Source organism: Rhipicephalus microplus, chromosome 4 (genome assembly GCF_043290135.1).
Source record: "Rhipicephalus microplus isolate Deutch F79 chromosome 4, USDA_Rmic, whole genome shotgun sequence".
In the NCBI taxonomy this organism is placed as follows: Eukaryota; Metazoa; Arthropoda; class Arachnida; order Ixodida; family Ixodidae; genus Rhipicephalus; species Rhipicephalus microplus.
Window position 1 is genome coordinate 21803461 of NC_134703.1, and position 21602 is coordinate 21825062.

At 47.9% G+C, this 21602-nt stretch overlaps 1 protein-coding gene across 1 annotated transcript; it reads right to left on the reverse strand.

The window, feature by feature from the left end:
* Nucleotides 1–6223: 6223 nt before the first annotated feature.
* LOC119171360 (uncharacterized) lies at nt 6224–15156 on the reverse strand. The gene is made up of 2 exons (XM_037422213.2): nt 15002–15156; nt 6224–6681 (listed from the first exon to the last, which is right to left on the reverse strand). The coding sequence occupies exons 1-2, from the start codon at nt 15011–15013 to the stop codon at nt 6295–6297; spliced, it is 399 nt and encodes a 132-aa protein (XP_037278110.2). The 5' UTR covers nt 15014–15156; the 3' UTR covers nt 6224–6294.
* Nucleotides 15157–21602: the final 6446 nt, after the last annotated feature.

The window sequence follows — 21602 nt, forward strand, 5'->3', positions numbered from 1 at the left end:
AGGAACCAGAATCAAACCATCGTTGTCTATCCGAACAATAACGAAGTTGAGGGAATTATCAGGGTTTGAGTGAACTCACAGATTTCGGTGGGGACGTCGTACGCGAAATACCCGACACCGGCGAGCATGCAGGCAGGCACACGGCGGTGGTATAGAGATGCCGTGCACAAAGGTGCGCCAGCCGTGTGCGCATTTGTGGAAGCTGTTTTCTGAGGTATCCATACCTTCTCGATCATGGACTTGTCGGCAAAAAGCCGTTTCGGGTATACAGGGCAATAGGTAATCGTTATTTTACGCTACCACATTTCACCATTGCCGGGATATGAGCGCATGGCAGTTGTTGCCATTGCCAGCAGCAAGTGAAGTGTTACGCTGCTAAGTGCGTGGTTGAAGGTACAATTCCGGGCGGGGAAGAAGAAAGCAGGAAGGAGAGAGCATAGCGCAATGCGAAAAAAAAAAAAAAGAAAGAGAGCTGTAGTACATTAGGCCCGCAGACTGAATGCTTCAATTGTTCCCGTTTTTCAGATGAGGCAAGGGCTCCATTTTTTTTTGTAATGTTGGGAAGAACGAACGATAGAAGAGAATGTCACGTCATAAACATTCGATGATTCCAGCCTATACCGCTTTCACTAGGGTTTTATGTCTTTACCTCTCAGTGTTCACCGAGTTGCCCGCAAGGGTGGCTCGATCCCTCGAGCTCGATTACAGTACAGCCTGTTAACTTCCTTCTCGCTGCCTCGGCCCTACCACTGTCACGACCCCTCGATGCCTTTGCCGGAAAGAACACACAAGTTCTCGTTCTTAGCATCACGTGAATCAGAGTAATTAATACTAGAGGCTCACCGTGTTTCTCCAAAGCTGTGCAGCCCAAGCTCTGACGACGTGCACTGGGCGCATGAAATAAAACGGGCTACGCTAGGACGGGCTCATCTGCTAGTGAGCCCCCGCTTGTCGACGTCCCGTCTTGAGCGGGAGCCAGCATGCGAGTCATGTTTCGCCAAGAACTCGAAGTACAATCTTGCTGCCTGAGACCGTCGCGGCAGCCATCATCTCCGCCGTTCCGATAAACAGTGCAGTCAGCGTCTTAAATCACGATTCGTCGTCGCATTACTTGGTGAGGCATGGCATGGCGATTTCGTGTTGCGTTTTCAGTTCGCGTTTCCCTCCGTTAAAAATTGGTGCTCACCGCCATCCTATAGAAAATGCTGCGTCACGTAGCGCACACCAATCGTGAAGACGTAGCAGCGGGCGCACAAAAATAAGACGAGAAAAGACGCGCGACATGGATGACAATTATTCTAAAATGGAACTACCAACTATTTAGCGACACTGGCAGAAGGTATAAAAAATAGAAAAGATGCCTTCCACGTATGCATATATGGATAGAGCCAATGTATGACGTGGCCTGCTCAATATAGTATGTTATCAAGACAGCGTGTTTCCGACGAGTAAAACGTTACACATAAATATTTTACTCGCACAATCAGGTCCTTTATTATCATGTATGCTTTTGGTTGCATTGCGGAAAATCGACAACTTCGCAAAGCATGCCTATTTTTTTATATCCCCCTTTTTCACCAAATGTACTTTTCGCAACAGATAAGCATGCACGTAAGCAATGAAGATAATTGTTGGGTGTACACCCGTTTTAGGCACTGTATTTTCAGAGCGTGCATGACTGCGATCACAAAAGGCGCACTCCACCCAAGGAATACTTTCGATAGCGGCATAGTTGCCCCTGTAGTGCGTTTAGGTACGAGCTCACGTGGTCCGTACTTTATTTGTTGTCGACTGTAACATTCCACTCGATTGAGTTTCTGGTTTAACTATAGATGCTGTTATCTCATGGGTATGCAAATTGCGTTGCCCTCACGATGGTACCAAAATTTTCAGAATGCCAAACGCATGCAAAGCTTGCTTGAGCATTCGTCACTCAATGGGAGCCCGCCAGAGGTTAGCGTACGACGCATGCGCAACGCAAAGCTTTGCGTTGCGCTGTTCTAAAACTCTCTACTGTGTAGCCGCATGCTCACTGTCTGTGTAACCGCTACATTACGTAAACGGTACGGGTGTAAACGTGGAGCACGCCCATGACTTTGTATATAGTATGCGCTTCCTACCACCACCTGTGCGACTTACTTCAACTGTGCAAGGAAAAAAAAATATGTATAGGTGTCATTAGATACGGTGCGCAAGAATAGCGTTCGTTGGGTGCGCTATTTCCGTCACTTAACGGGGATATGAGAAAGGACAGCTCATGAAGCATTTACAGTGCCAATGAACGCAAGAGCTTCGTGTACCTTATTCTCAAAAATGCCTCATATCTTGCGTAGGATAAAGTGCCTACATACTGCCGCGTTACACGGTTTATAGCGAGTAAGAAAGCACTATCTCGCGAATATTCTTATGCGCTGGCTCAATTTGCACACGAGACGTGAATGCAGATTGCCCATTTGATTTTTGAGCGCCGGGAACTTGAACACGCATGCTTTGGAAAACGGTTAGCAATATGCCGAGGGGGCATCAAAGTTGTCATGCCACTTTCCCCAGGAATACATGGGACAATGACCTGGAAACTTTTGACGGCCCGTGTACATAGGCTGCTCGCAAACGTCAAAATAAAGAAGAATTCAGTTTGGTATAGTTCTATAAACTTCTTAGACAGCAGCATCTCGCATGTTTAATTCTTCCAAAGTTTTTTTTTTCCTTCTTTTTAGAGTTACAGCGTTAAAAAAAACTCATTTCGCATAAATGTTGGCGTCGTTGGTTGTGAGCGAAAAATCACTTTGTGCGTGACCGAAAAGCCGAGAGACATGCTTATAAAACTAATATTAAATGTTTCGGGGCCCGAGTGAGAATCGAACCTAGGCCGGTTATATGGCAAGCAGGTGATCATCCACACAGCCATGTCTCTGCTTGTGAAAGCACGCCAAATAACTTCCTCTGCTATGAAATGCAGTGAACATAACGTTTATGAGTTACAAACGCACGGGTCCCGTATAGAGGCTTCGCTATACAATATGTAAAATCGCAGTAATATTGCGCGGCCCACGCGTACATTGCCATCGGGCGTCAGAACGTGTGGTTACCATAACGACTTCGTGACTTGAAGTCGGCCGCCTATCACAAAAGCGACACACGTTACTGCACGTATTCCCTTAAGATCAAGTATTGTGGCTACATAGCTATAGATCGCAAACATTTCACGCGCATAATTTCTTGTCTTTCAAAGCATGCTACCGCTTGCACAGAATGTGAATTCGATCATATGCGAAAGCTTCACTGGTACAAGCGACTTTCAACTTTACCAATTGCATTGCAATAATTAATGTGTGCGGTTTACACGTCCCAAAACCACGGTATTATTATGAGAGACGCCGTAGTGGAGGGCTCCGAAAATTTCGACCATTTGATTTTCTTGAACGTCACTGGCAACGCACAGTACACGGGCCTCTACCATTTCGCCTCCATCGAAAATACGACCGCCATGGCTGGGATCGAATTTGATTTCATTGTAGTTTAAACCTCTCGAGTAACATAATACAATAAAAAATATGCACTAAGTGGTTGAAGTACGCACAAGGTACAGGATAGTGCTTTCGCACTGATCCCTTCAAGGGACACTGAAGTCGAATATTTACGTCCGAGTGAAAGCTCAATATATGACAACATCTAAAACGACAATATTGCCAGCAACAGCGTCCTACTTACCGAGAAATTAAGGTAAGTGCGCAAGAACACAAGCGCCGCAGGAGGACATTTTCAAAATGATCCCGATGACATGAGACGGACCGCGTACAATTAATCACGAGTAATAAATCTAACTGCACTATCAAGAGACGCAATACAATGCTGCTTGTTCGTGCCTGTTTGATTCATGGAAAAAAGAACCGCCCTACATTACTATGCATAATGGCGTGGGTGAGTCAAAAATTCAATTTTCGCGTAGTTACACTGGACATGTGGTGCCTTCTAGCGGGGTGCAGTTGAATAAAAAACATCTGCGATATCGAAACCAATGCTGAGAAATTGATCAATGGCTGTTGTTGCTTCTGTGGCTCCCGCTGCTTTCGGTCTGCTTCTACTAGCACATGTAAAGCTGGACAACTTTGTGCACGGCCACAGTAGTGACGTAAATCAGTCCGGTAGGTCCGCTTCTTGAGGTGGGTAATTTGAAGTGATTGATTTGTGGGGTTTAACGTCCCAAAACCACCATTTGATTATGAGAGACGCCGTAGTGGAGGGCTCCGGAAATTTTGACCACCTGGAGTTCTTTAACGTGCACCCAAATCTGAGTACACGGGCCTACAACATTTCCGCCTCCATCGGAAATGCAGCCGCCGCAGCCGGGAATCGAACCCGCGACCTGCGGGTCAGCAGCCGAGTACCTTAGCCACTAGACCACCGCGGCGGGGGAGGTGGGTAATTTGAAGTGAGCTAACCCGATGCGGACTACTAAAACGTGATTTTATTTCAAAATAGTCCCTTCCTTGGCACAAAAGTAACACTACGAGGTTTCTAGACTGCTATTTCGACAATCAACGTCGACTTACCAGTTGCATTTAGTGTCCCTTTAAAGGTGAAGTATAAGGGTAGTTGACCTCCCCACCTTTCTTATACACCTCTCTATTTTTCGAAACTTTGATTTCTGCGCATTTGCGAGCCCTACTTTTTTCATTTTTTGGAGATAAGTAAGGAAGCACGAAATAATAAACAATGTTTTCAGGCTTTCCCGTAGTGTTGGCCGATTGGCGCGCATGTTAACCCCCCCCCCCCCCCCCTTCCTTGCTGCAGGCTGGTGTCCATGAGCATCGAAGCCCATAACGCGCAGTACGAATCTTAAGACGGAGCAATGAAGTTGTGTGAGTCCGCCGCGTTGTTATAGTGATTACAGTAACCTGCTACTGATCTTAAAGGGTCCAATCCCGGCAGCCGCTGTAGCACTTAGAGGAAAATGCCACAAGCCCATGCGCGCTACGCCAGTGCACGTTAAAGAACACCTGCAGATATCCGAAATTTCGAGGGCATTTCACTACGGCGTCCCCAATAGTCATACCTCGGTTTTAGCCAATAAAACATTAAACATTACTAAGCCGCACGCATGCAGGTCAACGTATCACTGGCCTGCTGCTGGCGCCACCCTGCTCTCTATTTGACGCTTCGCACCTGTTTCTAACGCTAAAGAACAGCGCGTGTTCTTGTAAATATTTATGTGAAACAAAATTAAGCCGGACTGTTGATCTTTCACTACAGCTCGCTATTGGAAGCTTGAGTGGTATTACGGCTGCTCTAGCCGTAATACCAGTCCGCCTGCTTCAACCACGCACTTAGTGCCATACTCTATGATGTTATACTCGAGACGTTTAAACTGCGGATTACTACAATGTAATAGAGTTCGATTGCGGCCGCGGCAGTTACCCTTCGATGGAGGCGAAATGGAAGAGGCTCGTGTACTATGCGATGTCAGTGCACGTTAAAAAAACACCAGATGACCGTAATTTCGGCAAATGGTTTCACGGCAAAAAACTTCAACGTTTGCTGTTTCAGTAAACAAGGTGCTGTTCAAAAGGAAAGAGAAAAGAAGAGAACGAGGAGGGGTGAAGTTGATGATGAACGACATGTGAATAGGAAAAATGTTGTTCTTAATTCAACCGACTGACTTATTGAAGCCATATTGCCGCGACAGGTTGGCCACGTCCAAGTAGCCCGCCGCAATCATCATGGCAAGAGCACCAGAAAGACCCGGCTGACATGCGCCACGCGTTCGTGCGCTCCAACAACGAGAAAGAAGAAGTTAGTTGAATCTGTGCCTGTCGGCTACTCGGACTCAACGACCATAGTCATTAGACTTGTGGGCACAAGTTCGCCCTAATAAAGTTCATATCAATATCATCTACTGTTTTATACTAAAACCACATTCACAATACCACTCTTGCATTCTTTGGATAGAAATAAGTTCATAGCCCTTATGTGATCAGAACTGTCCTGTACCACCGACCTGTATACGGAGTCTAGCATTATGTAAGTGTCGTGGTGACCTTACGTGCACGATTACCGCAACCTTACTCACAGCATCTGCTGCTATCAATACAATTGCAATCGAACGCTCAAGTCGAAGGAGATATTATGCTTCCCCAGCTCCGTAACGTACCTTTCATTCGTTGGCACTTGACAGAAGGTGCTGTAATTGAAGCAATAACCAATTCGCCGGAGCACAAACGAATCTCTCGCCAAAGCATAATTTATACAAGAATAGCATCAGCCATGTTTTATACAATAGTAGTTCTTCCTCTGTCAGCGCCCATATCCGTAACCACCATATCCACCGTAGCCGCCGTAGCCACCACCACCGTAACCACCGCCTCCGTAGCCACCACCGTATCCGCCATAACCATATGGTCTGTGGTGTTGATGATAATGATGATGAGGATGGTGGTGATAGCCGTGGTGATGTCCATAACCACCATATCCACCGTAGTAGCCACGTCCGCCACCACCGTAGCCTCCGTAGCCGTAGGGCCGATTGTAACCCCGGTAACCACCACCGTAGCCGCCTCCGTATCCACCTCCTCCGTAGCCTCCGTATCCACCGTAGCCTCCGTAGCCTCCGTAGCCTCCATATCCTCTCCGGTAACCAGCCATCGCAACGCCGATGACAAGAAACAGCGCCGTGAGGAGCAGCTTGGTTCATGGAAACACAAGCACACACAAACGTCCCAGTCACGATAAAGAATATCAGTACGCGCTTATTCTTAGGTCACATCTAACACGGGTGTTGCTAAGTTATATGGTCGATGTTAAAAAAATAGTTGGCCACAGTTTGTGTGATGCTCCTTGCACAATTTCCTCGCCTAATAGAAATTAGATCACAAAATAGATAAAGCGGCAAAGAGCGACGATGCATTTGTTTTGCGCAACATGGTGTCCAAACGAATCTCAAATTGTAATAGAGTTTTATTTATTTTATTTATAAGGTACTGCAGGCCATAAAAATGGCCCAAGCAGGAGTGGGAGGTGGTACAGTGATGATGATATGACCAATTAATAGATGTACAGGTATAAAGAAAGAAGAAAAAACAAAGAAAACAACAACAACGACGACAAAAAAATTAATCAGATAGGTGTATAATTGGGCAGAAACATTCATTTGTCGCGCTATGAACACAGCCAAAGATAATTTTAGCACTTGAAGCAAACTGAGAAAGCTCAATTATCAATTTCATGCGGCAACTGCACACTCTCTTCAAGAATGTTTCAATGGTTCCGATATGTAGGACGGCAAACTTCAGACTGAAGACTCTTGAGGTCAGATTTTTGAAAGCGCCGTGCGGCTTGCCCAATAGCTTTTCCGGCCTTTAATTCTAGTACAAGGCTTCGATTTCTCTAAAAATGCCAGTCATCGCTCGCTGTCGTTACAGATGACCGCTCGTGAATAATGAAAGGCAGAGAAGTGTGCTCACCGAGTCGTGTATTCATGACGTAATCATTTGGCCGACCCACGATCACGCGAGCTCGTTCACGTGTCACGTGTTCACTTCCCCACAATGAACTGCCCCTCTCAACTCGGTCGCCTTGATGGCGTAAAAGCTAAAAGCAACTTTGAAAGTCCAGCTTCATTTGTTTTGTGTTCTTTTTTTTTGGGGGGGGGGGGGGATTACTTAAAGGAGCGTTCAGTGGCTTATCTGTATCAGCATATGATAGTTCAATGAGTGCATGTTACGTCTATGTTGAATTCGACAAGACATAATGGTTTTTGCACGTAGTGGTCAGAGCAACAAGAACTTATTGATTGGGTCTGCGCTCGGGAGAATAAGTTTGAAGAGAGGTTTGATTAATAATTTGAGTGCATATGTCATTATTCTCTTTCAGTTAGCTGCGCCTTTATTCGGGCTTCTTTTTAATGATATTGTTACGTGATTTCGTCTGACTGAAAGAGGGCATAGTGGGGCATACCCAAGTAAGGTGCCTCAGACTGAGATAAAGAAGTGGACGTTGTCAGTGAGCTGCGTTGTGGCTGCGGACCGACAACTGTTATTTTCCACGTAACATTTTGGTGGAGGTGCTGGGTGCTTTTCTGACAACGGAGCTACGCAGTGGACGCCTCCTTAAGTCTGCTACCATGGCTCCGGGTGAGGATACGGCTTCGCCATCTACCTCAGCAACGACAGCAACCCGGTACGTCGCCCTAACGCAACCCCGTGATCCCGGTACCTTTACTGGAGAGGACAACGTGAATGTGGACAAGTGGCTTAGCATGTACGAGCGCATCAGCAAGCAATATGGCTGGGACCCAACCGTTATGCTTGCGAATGTCATTTTCTATCTTGACAAGACCCCTCGCACCTGGTTTGAGACCCACGAGCACGAAATCACAAGCTGGGAAATGTTTAAACAACAGCTCCGCGACCTTTTTGGCAACCCGTTTGGTCAACAACTTGATGCCCGAAAGCAATTGGCTGTCCGTACACAGACGTCCACTGAGCCCTACTTGACTTATATTCAAGACGTCTTAGCGTTGTGTCAAAGGGCCGATCCCAACATGACTGAGGCCGACAAGATTTCGAACGTGTTAAAAGGAATCGCCGACGATGCGTTCAGCCTGCTTGTATTCACCAACGTAACGACCATGGACGCTGTGATCAAAGAGTGCCGCCGTCTCGAGCAGGCGAAGAGTCGACGCATTTTGCAGCAGTTTCAGCGCCTACCCAACACCGCGGCAACGTCGTCTTACGAAGCCACTCCTTGTCATCCGTCTACAACCGAAGACGTGACGCGCATCGTCCGACGTGAACTCGAGGCCGCTTACCCGGCTGCCAACAAACTACCGACGTTGCCCGACGCCTCAACACCAGCTGTCGCCTTGATCCAGGCTGTTGTCCGCCAGGAATTCGCTAACCTTGGTATCCTGTCCACTGCATCCACACTGGATAATACTGGTCCCTCAATAGCTTCTGTGGACATGAGACGTCGCCATCCATACTCTATTCGAACCAGGAACCCGTCTGAATGGCGAACAGCTGATGATAAGCCAATCTGCTTCCGCTGTGGTCGCGCAGGACACATCGCTCGTTACTGCCGCAGTCAATGGCCATCTATGTCTTCTGGCTCGTACCCCGCTTACAGTAACTCATTCTGTCCACCAAACCACCGTTATCCGACCCGCACTCAGTCTACAGCATTTACTGCCCCTGAGGACTACGGCCACCCTGCCCCGTCGTCGCCACCGCCTCAAAGACGCCCTTCTCGTTCAAACACGCGTCGCCGCTCTCCCTCGCCATCGTTCAACCGCCGCGCGTCCCCGGAAAACTAGGCTGCGCCGCTTCTGGAAGTGAAGCTGCCCTGTCGACCTTACCCAAAAATCCTCTGTTGCCCTTACGTTTGAACCGGAACACCCTAGAAGTATATGTTGATGGTACACCTGTTGAAGCTTTGATAGATACGGGCGCTCACGTCTGTATTATGAGTTCGCGTTTTCGTCGTCGCATGAAGAAGGTCCTCACGCCCCCCTTGACCAGTGTCGTCCAAGTTGCAGATGGTGCAAAAGTCCCTGTCGTCGGTATGTGCACAGCTCAACTTACCGTAGCCGGTCATCAAGTGGTCGTCCTTTTTACCGTGCTTGAAACATGTCCCCACGACCTCATACTAGGCCTCGATTTTCTTGCCGCCAATTCTGCTCTGATTGATTGCTCCGCTGGTGTGCTCCGCCTTGAACTGCCACAAATTAGTGCCGCCCCGTACCAACCTACATGCCGATTACAATGCAGCGATTTTGTTCGCCTGCCCTCGAAAACTGTGACGTACGTCGATTTTCTGTGCTCACCACCTGTGCCCGACGGTGACTATTACGCTACGCCTCTCACCGACGTACTCCTTGCGCACAATGTTGCAGTGCCCTATACGGTGCTCAGCATCACGGATAACAAAACTTGTCTACCTCTTGTCAATTTCGGCTACATGAATCATGTGCTTCCACAAGGCATTTCTGTGGCCCACCTGTGTCCGTTGCTCGATTCACAAATTGAAGTGCTTGCCTTAGACACATTTGCTTCACCGCAGCGCACATCACTCGCAACATATTCCGGCAGCCGTCAAATTGTAGACATGATCGCCACTGATCTTCCGCCTCCGCAAGTTGAAGCCCTACAACATCTTCTCGAGGCCTACCAGGATATTTTCGATTTTGGTGACCGACCTCTTGGGCAGACGTCCTTTGTCCAGCATCGCATACACACGGGTGATGCCAACCCTGTTCACCGCCGTCCCTACAGAGTGTCTGCTTTTGAGCGGAGCATAATTCAGAAGGAGGTGAACAAGATGCTAGCGAAGGACATTATTGAACCATCCTCCAGTCCCTGGGCATCCCCGGTGGTATTAGTTAAAAAGAAGGACGGATCGTGGCGATTTTGTGTGGACTATCGCCACCTTAACAACATCACCAAGAAAGACGCATACCCTCTGCCCCGCATTGATGACGCCCTTGATTGCCTCCATGGTGCCACCTACTTTTCTTCCATCGATCTTCGTTCTGGTTATTGGCAGATTGCCGTGAACCCCATGGACCTAGAGAGAAGACGGCTTTTGTAACACCCGATGGCCTCTACCAATTTAAAGTCATGCCTTTCGGCTTATGTAATGCCCCCGCCACCTTTGAACGAATGATGGACTCCCTGCTCCATGGATTCAAGTGGTCTACGTGTCTTTGTTATCTGGATGACGTGATTGTGTTTGCTCCCACTTTTGAAGCGCACCTTGAGAGACTGTCAAAAATTCTTGATGTATTCCGTCTCGCCGGCCTTCAGCTGAATTCATCTAAGTGCCGGTTTGGTCGCCGTCGCATTACAATACTTGGACATATTGTTGACGCTTACGGTGTACAGCCTGACCCAGAAAAAGTTCGAGCTGTGAAGGACTTTCCTGTGCCGAAAACCGCCAAAGATGTCCGCAGCTTTGTGGGGCTCTGCTCCTATTTTCGGCGGTTCATCAAGAACTTCGCGGAAATCGCTCGGCCCCTAACAGATTTACTCAAACCGGATGAGACGTTTACCTGGGGTCTTTCGCAATCAGCAGCATTTTCCGACCTGACCACTTGGCTCACTTCTTCTCCTGTGCTAGCTCACTTCGACCCTACGGCATCGACGGAAGTGCGCACTGATGCCAGCGGTTACGGAATAGGCGCTTTGTTGGCTCAGCGACAACGTGGGCAGCATCGCGTGATAGCTTATGCCAGCAGGCTGCTGTCCACCTCGGAGCGTAATTATTCCATCACAGAGCGCGAATGCCTAGCGCTGGTGTGGGCAGTCGCGAAATTTCGCCCTTACTTATACGGCCGACCATTTATAGTTCTTACCGACCACCACGCTCTCTGCTGGCTCGCCTCCCTCAAAGATCCCACAGGTCGTCTCGCCCGCTGGGCACTCCGCCTCCAGGAGTATTCTTACACCGTAGTGTACAAATCAGGAAAACTGCACAAAGAAGTGGATTGTCTGTCACGCTACCCTGTGGCCGACTGCGATCCTACGAGCACTGATTCTGTGGGCTGCGTCCTTTCCATCTCCCAGCTGCTTCATCTCGGGGACGAGCAGCGTCGCGATCCGGATATCAGCCGCCTAATACAACAGCTCGAATCTTCACCGCAAGACGCTTCCGTTCGCATGTTTACCTTAAAGGACCACACCTTATATCGGCGTAATTTATCGCCCCATGGTCACGACCTACTTCTGGTCATACCAAAGCACCTGCGTTCTACAGTCCTATACGCGAGCTCCATGACGCGCCAACCGCGGGTCACCTTGGTGTCTCTCGCACATATGACCGTGTGCGCCGCCGCTTCTACTGGCCTGGCCTTTCACGTTCTGTACGTCGCTATGTCAACGCTTGTGAAATTTGCCAGCGTCGCAAAAAGCCGTCGAGACTACCTTCCGGATATCTTCAGCCCATCGACATCCCATCGGAGCCATTCTTCCGTGTTGGTTTGGACCTTCTCGGTCCCTTCCCAACATCCGCCTCCGGAAACAAGTGGGTCGCGGTGGCTACGGATTACGCGACCCGTTATGCAGTTACGCGAGCCATGCCAACAAGCTGCGCTACAGACGTCGCTGATTTTCTACTACGCGATCTCATTTTAGTGTATGGAGCCCCTCGTCAACTGCTGACAGACCGAGGCCGTACGTTCCTTTCGAAAGTGGTTGACGATATCCTGCGTTCCTGCTCTACCCAACATAAGCTCACGACATCGTACCACCCCCAGACAAACGGGCTTACAGAACGTTTAAACCGCACCTTGACAGACATGCTATCGAAATATGTCTCGGCCGACCATCGTGATTGGGACCTTGCACTACCCTACGTGACGTTCGCATACAATTCCTCCCGGCATGACACTGCCGGGTACTCGCCATTTTACCTTCTGTTTGGACGCGAACCAACATTGCCGTTGGATACCTTCCTGCCAGCCGCTGCGCAGTATACTTCTGAATATGCACGCGACGCTATTACCCGAGCTGACCATGCTCGTCAGCTTGCCCGCAGCAGATTAATGGCGTCCCAAGACTCGCAGAAGCATCGTTACGACGAGCGGCATCGCGACGAACACTTTCCAACAGGCTCCCTCGTTCTTCTTTGGTCCCCTACGCGACATGCAGGCCTGTCAGAAAAACTTCTCTCTCGTTTCACGGGCCCATACCGCGTGCTTAGACGAGTGACCGACACTACATATGAAATTGTCCCTGATAATCCAGCAACCTCTTCCGCTCTGCTGTCAAGGGACATCGTCCACGTATCAAGGCTCAAGCGTTACCACACTGCTCCTGCTGTGGCCCCGTAAACTCGCCGGGTCGGCGCTTTTGCCGCCGGGGGTCGTGTTACGTGATTTCGTCTGACTGAAAGAGGGCATAGTGGGGCATACCCAAGTAAGGTGCCTCAGACTGAGATAAAGAAGTGGACGTTGTCAGTGAGCTGCGTTGTGGCTGCGGACCGACAACTGTTATTTTCCACGTAACAATATATCTGCTAAAACTGCCACGGTTGTTTAGGTGTTTTTACAAACACGTGTCAGTAGCACAACACGCCAGCAATAGCTGTATAATTATGAGAACAGAATGCTTTCTAAGCTTCTTCTGCGAAGCATTTGCATGGCTGGGTAAACAGCTGATTTAGATTTAGCAAATTTTTCAGCGCATTCATTTTTTCAGGCATCTGTATAATTAGGGACTTATTTTGAATGCGAAGCATTTCTTAGCGAACTTCGGCGACTTGAACGTATCTATCTATCTATCTATCTATCTATCTATCTATCTATCTATCTATCTATCTATCTATCTATCTATCTATCTATCTATCTATCCGCCTATGACTTTTAACTCTCCTGGCCGTTTCAATAAAGGTATCGATACCAAGATTGGCATGACATTATATGACTACATGACGATCATAACATATGAAAATCATGACATATATGTCATGAGTGTCATGATTTACATTTTATGGTCTTGCTGCTGTTGCGGTGGTTTCGTTCACATGGCATGTTGCGAAACTGGCATGGTATGACATGACGGCGTGGCGATCATAAGTGACAAACCCTAACATAGAAATCATGACATGCACGTCATGTAAGTCATGACTACGCGCCATTATCATGGTACGCTCGCGGTTTTTTCGCTAGCTTCACATATATCACATTTTATATTACGTGTCGCGAAGGAACGACGAAGGTAAATGACACGTTCAAACATAAAAATCATGCATACGTGTCATGTAAAGCATGACTACATGCTACGCTCGTAGCGCGCTCACTGTTATCATTTCACTAGCTTCACACATACCAAATTTGTATCACGGGACGTGAATGAGCGACAAAGGTACATCACTGGTGCAAACATGATAATCATGAGATGCGTGTCATGTAAGAACATGACTACATGTCACGTTTATAATGCACTCGCGGCCGTTTCGCTAGCTTCACGCATACCAAATTTTGTATTACGTGACGCGAACGGACGGTGAAGGCAATTGTTTTTTTTTTTTTATCAGGAGCTAGTATCAGTATAGTATAGTGCTACGATAGCCTGCTGGTCTGTTATCGACAGGTAAGTGAATTTTGGTAGACTGCAGCCATTCTCTCATATCAATTGATCCTTGCAAATGAACGACTCTTGTGTAAGAAAAAAATGGTATCTTCATCTGCTGCGTTCAAAGGCGTTAATATAAATTCGCATTTTCTCATAGAGGATTAATTTGGGGTCTCTGTATTTGGGAATGGAAGAATATCAGCAATATTCCACATTTCGCTCAAGGTATCGCAATTATTATCACTCATAGCGCTCACTGCGAATCTCGTAATCAGGTCAGCGTTTTTTTTTCTCTATTTTACTCTCTTTTTTAAGAGCTTTCTTTCTCGGGGTCGTTTCGAATAATGGATTTTCTAAAGCTTTCGCATAGTGAATTAAGCACTACCGTAGTGTCAATGAATAAACATCATTACCCTTAACTGAATTAAGGTGTTTAGAGTCGTTAGACTGCACCATAGGTAATACGAAATTGCGATTAAGATTTACCTCAAGGTATTTTTTAAAGCACTCCATAAACACGGTACACGACCGCTCTTGCACAGAACTTCCTTTCATATGTTTGAAGTTATGGGTGACAACTAGTGGCTTACGCTAATATACGTTAGTACAATATAGTTCGTCTCTCCGCATTAAACAGTAACAGTTGCTGGGAATCAAACACACGACCTAACAGCGCTACTGTAGAACAAAAGAGCGTGTTCTTAGCTCTTCAACGGTGTATTGCAGAACCTAAACATGTATTTACTGACACAATGGGCATTTATAATTTACCTAAACTTATACCGTTTATCTCTTTTTTCTAGATAATCGAATATTAGCATTTATTTTACCGTCAGTGTTACGTTGTTCTTATTTATTATCAGTATTATCATTTTTATCTTTTCTTCGGCTGTGTTCATGCATTTCTCCTAAAGGTGGGAAGAAAAAGTACTCACTGCAACTCTCATGATGACTCTCGGTCCGCGCGTCTTCGCATGCGCGTTGATTGAATCTCGTGTCGCTCTCGGCTCCCTCTCTGACGGATCGGATCGGTGGCCTCTTAAGTAGACTCCGCCACGCTTCTTGGAGGCGAGGCGGGAGAAAGAAAGAAAGGTTCCCTCACAGGTGGCCCACTTCCCTCCTTCTGCAAGGTGTTTTCCCTGGCCGAATTTGTGGTGTCTAGTCTACACAGGGAATTCCCCCTTGGTGTTAATACGTAAACTTTAAACGCTTGTTTCAACACGGGCTCCTCTTTCTTCTACATGACCCTCGGCTTGGCCAAAAACCTGAGAAAAGGGAAGGCACTCGCCCGGTGATTTATACATGTTCTACCTCGCTGTCCTTAACCTCACCTGTGCAGGTCGCACGTGCTGTTCAAACGCGTAGTACCACGTTCTGCGGTATCAAGTATGACTTGGCTGTCTCTTTGTGTTATTACGCTTTCGACACAGAGCCCGGAGTCAAATAATGCACCCCCGTTCATTGTGCGACAGGTGAGTGTTGTTGACGTAGTCCCGCGAGAAGCGAGTGTCGACAGTGATAGAGACTGGCTCGGAAATCCCGGATTAAGGCCGCAAGGATGTTGACGGAAGGAAGAGTTAAGTGCATACGTATCATGGCGTCGGCCGGGTGCGTTGTTGAGTGCCACGTCTCACGAGCTGTCGACGCTGGGGAGTTATAAAAGGACAATATACGAAAGAAAAAAAGGTATATGACGCGGAGATGAAAAAAAATACAGGCCGTCGCAAACGTTCGTACTTTTGGTCACCTACAACGAATGCTGCCGCGTCATTAGTGAAGTCACAACAACTGCAGTTTCCACGCGTTACATTACTTATAAACGATTGAAACGAACTTCTTTATACGGGACATTTCCTTTCTATATAATCGTTTTCCACTGCAGCAGTGCATCTTAGTAGTGTAAGGACTTCTGTCATAATTTACTTGAATCACTTAGGCGTATCACAACGTTCTCGCGAGCTGCAGATAAATGAAAATGAGGAAGCTGGCAGTATGACGCGGATGACTGCCCGCCTTTACAGCATACCTGCGCACCCGCAAGGCTATCACTCACTTCGAAGATGCTCTTTACGTACCCTTATACATCAACCATGTTTGGTTTCTGTGCAACAGTGTAAAACATGGACAAAAAGACAAAAATCGTAGACATAAATCTTATATGTGCTCTCAAACGTTATGAGGGGTGATGTCACCTGACGTCGCTTTCGGAAAGGCTACTTACACTCGTGCTAATGCTCGAGGGACGCACCACTTTTTATGCATGGTCGTGCGTAAGTTTGAATGTGTGTGTGCAAGCATACACATGTGAAATTTAGGATAGAGGGAGGATGTGAAACCCCCCCTCCATCACTTGCCTACACCAGCAAAGTGTTCTGTTCGTATAATGTCAGAAAAAAAAAGAATCAAAAATAGGAAAAGAGAGAATAAAAGAAATGTTCATTCACATAAAGAAAGGAATATCATGATTATTAATGAATGAAATATTAGAACTATGACAACAAAGTACCACGCCCGATAAATACAAGGTCAGAACTCGACAAGACAGAAGATCAGAAATACCGTTACGAGTTGATGATGATGATGATGAAAATATTTTATTATGAAAATTCAAGGTAAACGGGGAGGGTCCCTATTCCAGGACTCCTATGGTAACCTCCGCGACAGTCCAGGCCCTGAGAATGAGGGCCCGGCAGACCTCGGGGGCGCCGTCGTGAAGGGTGCCTTCACACTGCTCTGGGGTACGGGTGGACCGAAGGATTGGAGGAAGGGGAGGGTAGTAAGCTGCGGAGCACTCTACGGTAACGTGAAAAGTTGTAGGGACAGCGCCACAGCCTGGACAGAACAGACATCAGCATAACGAGTCGGGTATATTTCATTCATGAAGTTGGGGTTTGGGAAAGTTCGGGTCTGCAGTTGGCGAAGTGCGACAGTATAGTTATAAAACTTCAACAAGTAAAACTGAGGGAGCAGGCACACAAGTTATTATGTAAAAATAGACAACAATGGTACATCAAAGGCGGATGGCTAGGTCTCATTTTTGTTTCGATGCGTTCCCTTGCGTGTACAACTGACACATCCTTCTAAGAGAACCATAAGAACATCTTGTAAAACAGTTTCACATAAACATATTTGCGATGGCAAGAACAGACCGCCACTTGCCACTTGAGCGCTTAAATGAACGCTCATTGCGCATCATTATCACAGCCTTCGTGCGAGCGTACGATCACCCGTAGTTAAATAAACGACGTCGGCTGCTCGTGCAACGACACGCCGATCAGGCCGGCATTATCGAGCCTAGAAATGCCGAGGGTGACGCCACCGGCGTCAGCACCTCACCTTCGACGCTCGCTTCCATTTCGGCTCCATTGTTTCCGGCACGCTCCTTGCGGGACACGACCTGTGACGACCTCGCCTCCGATGCAGTCACAGCGTGCCGGCTCAGCTGTGTGCACGAGTAGTGACGCGCGCCGCTGACCACGCCTCGACGCCTCTTGCTCAACGGCCACAGCCGTGGACGCCCGTTGACAAACACAGTGAAAGGAGATGTAAAGAAAGCGCAATCTTCGACGGCAGACAGTACTGCGTGTCGGGCAAGGCGTGATTCGGTGTATAGGCTCATTGGGCGGGCACCGATGTCCATTTCTGGCAGATGCGGAAGCAGGCTCACATGAGAGCTGAGGAAGGCGACAAGTGTGGCTACGTCCGGCATAGGTCCATAGAGCGCGAACTAAGAGATGTGGCTTGGAAAACGATGAAGTAGTCATAATATTAATAATTGCTGGGGCTTCGCATTCGTAAATTAAAATATTATTATGGGAAACAGGCCCGTAGCCAGAATTTTTTTGTGTGGGGGGAGGGGGAGAGGGGGTCAGTTGTTAAAGGCTTTGAAAGACATCTATTCTATTATTTCTTTTTGTTAACCATCCCCCCCTCTATCTGAATAACGGGGGGAAGGCTGGGCCTCTAGACATCCCCCCCTGGCTACGGGCTTGATTGGAGACACTGTAGTAGAGGTCTCAGGGGATTTCAAACCCCTGGGGTTCTTTACCGTGCACCTAAATCGGGACGCACGGGCTTCTAGCATTCAGCCGCCGATGCAATGTGAGCGTCACGGCTGTGATTCGATCCCGTGACCTCCCAGTCAGCAGTCGATCGCCATAACAACTCGGCCACTGTGGCGGGTTTTTCTGGGGTAAGGAGACGGTTGAACGAATAAAGCTCATGTGTCCCATAGCCGGAAGAGCAAAAACAAGCAAAGCACTCGCTGTAACCCGGCAGCGAGCGAGCCGAGACTGTTCTGCAACGGTGACTGCAGCACCACTCGCGTCAGGCGAAGCAGCCGCACGTCTGACGAAGTCTTTCTGTCGGTGGCGATGGAAGTCACAGAGTTTCCTATGAATACACTGAAGGGAACTCTGGCGCTAATGTCTATGGGAGCTGCGACAGGCGGCTCCTTCAGTGAACATGGGAATTATGGGTAGTACGCAGATTTGTATAGTTTTTGTACTTTCGGCTCCAGATGGCTTCGCGTGACTTGGAGTTGCATTGCGATGACACTGAAATCAGCGGATGTTCAGCAGTTGCGGTTCACCACCACCATAATCTTTTAGGCGTACCATTTCGAATCGGGCATCGAAGTTTAAAATGGTTTGTTCTTTCCTTCGAATCAAAGTGACAAACGAAGCTACAAGCCCCGCCACGGTGGTCTAGTGGCTAAGGCACTCGGCTGCTGACCCGCAGGTCGTGGGATCAAATCCCGGCTGTGGCGGCTGCATTTCCGATGGAGGCGGAAATGTTGTAGGCCCATGTACTCAGATTTGGGTGCGCGTTAAAGAACCCAAGGTGGTCGAAATTTCCGGAGCCCTCCACTACGGCGTCTCTCATAATCATATAGTGGTTTTGGGACGTTAAACCCCACAAATCAATCAATCAAACGAAGCTACAAGTTCAATTCCAAGCCCGCAAGTACGGAGAGTATAGGCAAATCCGTGCACTACCCATCACACCCATGGTCGCTGAACGATCGCACCAACAGTGTTCCCTATTGTTAATTTTCAGAAACTCCATGAAGGAAATGTCCCACCTCGTAACCACATTTTCTGCGAAAGACAACTTTGCTTTTATTTTTTGTTTGTTGTTTCTTTTTTGAAAATCGCAACCAAGAAAGCCAAATATGAAGCAAAAGAGCACGCTAAGGTTGCCACCGGCACCTTAGCGTGCTTTAGTCCCCAAGGGCTTTAGTCCCCGGGCCGGATTTTACACTGTGGACTGTTTCCCGGTACTACTTAAGACCAGCCCTCACTGATATGTTTTCTCGCTTTAGTATCGTGACAATTTACTTTGCTTCATTTTGTTTTGCATTTTGTAAGCGTAAATTAAGCAACTTTGAAGAACTACGTATTTTCGTCACTCCCCATAATACTCACGAAATTTTCAACCAATTTTAATTTCTGTATCGTGCCCTATAGTATAGGCCTGATTCTGTCTTGGAGGGCACGAAACCGTGTCGCACAAGGTTGGATGAGGGGAGTGCTCTGGTGAAGCTTGAGTGAGGGGCCGGAACTGATGTGGCTTCGGAAGGGGTCAAGTGGCTTTTCTCCAATCCCTACTGGCGCCCATGAAAATGCCAAGCGATTGATCCCTCCAGTTATGCCGATCATTTAACTACAGCACAAAATGAATATCAGTGGTTACGTCCGTGCACAATGAATGAAAATTCTGTGCCTTCGAAGCAGTAAAAAACATGGCTGGTCCCTCCGTCATAGAAACCAAGCTATAGCACGAAATTGAAACGTGCGTGTACTCACATAAGTGGTCGATCGTTTGCAGTGCATTGATATATGATACCTTAATGTTTGGAAGATATAGCACCAGACTCGCTCTCTGGATTTTGTGCCGACCGGTTGTGCCCCCGCGACCTCCGACGACAGCGCAGCTCTGGCCGTCTGGGCTCGCCCTACGCCATCTCCAAGAGCTCTCGCCGAGTGGTGCCCCGTCCTCGGACTCCTGCGACTGTGTCCATCTGTCCTATTTCCTATCTTCCATCGTTTTCTGTCGTTCGCTGTCTCTGCGCCTCGCTCTCTCCTTCCTCTCTCTCTCTCTCTTTACATTTTAATCTTATCCTTTTAATCCCTTCTTACCCCCATCTCTCGTGAGCTACTGTTGAGGTGTTTCTGATGCAGACAGTTAGGGGGCTCACTTTTCTTTTCTTTTCTTTTTAAGAATCACACAAAATAAGATGTAGCCCCGCTTGATGTGGACGCACCCACGCTGAGGTGGGTGGATGGGGCGCACCCATTCATTTCTGTCGCCCCTATATCTACAAAGATGCTCCCTGAACATAACGGGGGCCGACGATAGCTCGTGCTAGGTACTGCTGCGCTCCTTCTGTGGGGAGAGGGCTTCGCGCTTGGTTGACGCGGCAGATAACGCACACAAACACCGGTTTACGGTGGTAGTCGTAGATGTTGTCTATCGACTTACAAACGTGTGTAGTATCAGTACGAAGTACCCAGACACAGTGGAAGAGGTTGCGATCACGCTTTTGCTCACCGACCCCATCTTCCAGGCAGTTCTTAGCGACTCACAATCCGCAATTCGTAACTTCGTGTGGGGACCCATTTCCCCCAAAGCTCTGCAGATCCTGAGGAATGCTGGTAGACAGCAGTTAAGTAGCCCCGCGATTCGTGGTTCCCAGCCTATGTTACCACTCCCACCGATGAAGACCCTCATAATTCGAACCAAGTGGCACACCGTTATGTGTGCACAAATGACCCGCCGCGCAGAATCTGGGACTACGCAACTCGTCGAGCTCCGACCTCCTGGTTCAACAGATAAAGAAGAACATTTAGTCAGGTATAGTGACTTTACCCAGCGCTACCAGTTAGGCAGGCGGATATGGCTCTCATCTCACCCCAAGCTGAAACGGTGCCACAGTAGTCTGGTGACAGCTGCAGACAGACACCTTCCTCAGTTCGGTGTGATTGAAGCACATATTCCCCGATCAATACACTAGTGATACTTGCACATTATACCAGGGAACTCGAGCGACGCTTTCACTCCTGTTGTAGGCGTGACCTGTTACAGCAGCTAAAATGACAGTATAGCTCCGGATGCTCTTTCGTCGAAGTGGGCCGCCACTTTGCGCAGCTCGAACATCAAGACACAAGAGTTGGCAATCCAGCGGGCCCGAGAGGTGGCGATGAGGCAAGGTCCCAAAGTCTCCTATAGAAGACCTGAGCCCGGGTTGTTAAACGTCGCCAGACTTTCAATAAGGTTGCTTCTATCCATCCATTTCTGTCCAGTCGACTAACACCCGCGCGCTCATGATTTAACCCTTGCGGTAGCTGAAGTCGTTAGCACATACTTGGACGCTGAAATTCCGTGCAAATATGACATAAACAAAAACAAAACAAAACACTGGCCCTCGATATATGCACTGTTTTAAAGCGTCATGAAACTCCAACGAAACGAAACGCACGTCGTGCATTCCGTCTAGCATGGCCATTATTTCTCACGGGCGTGTGGGGAACGTGG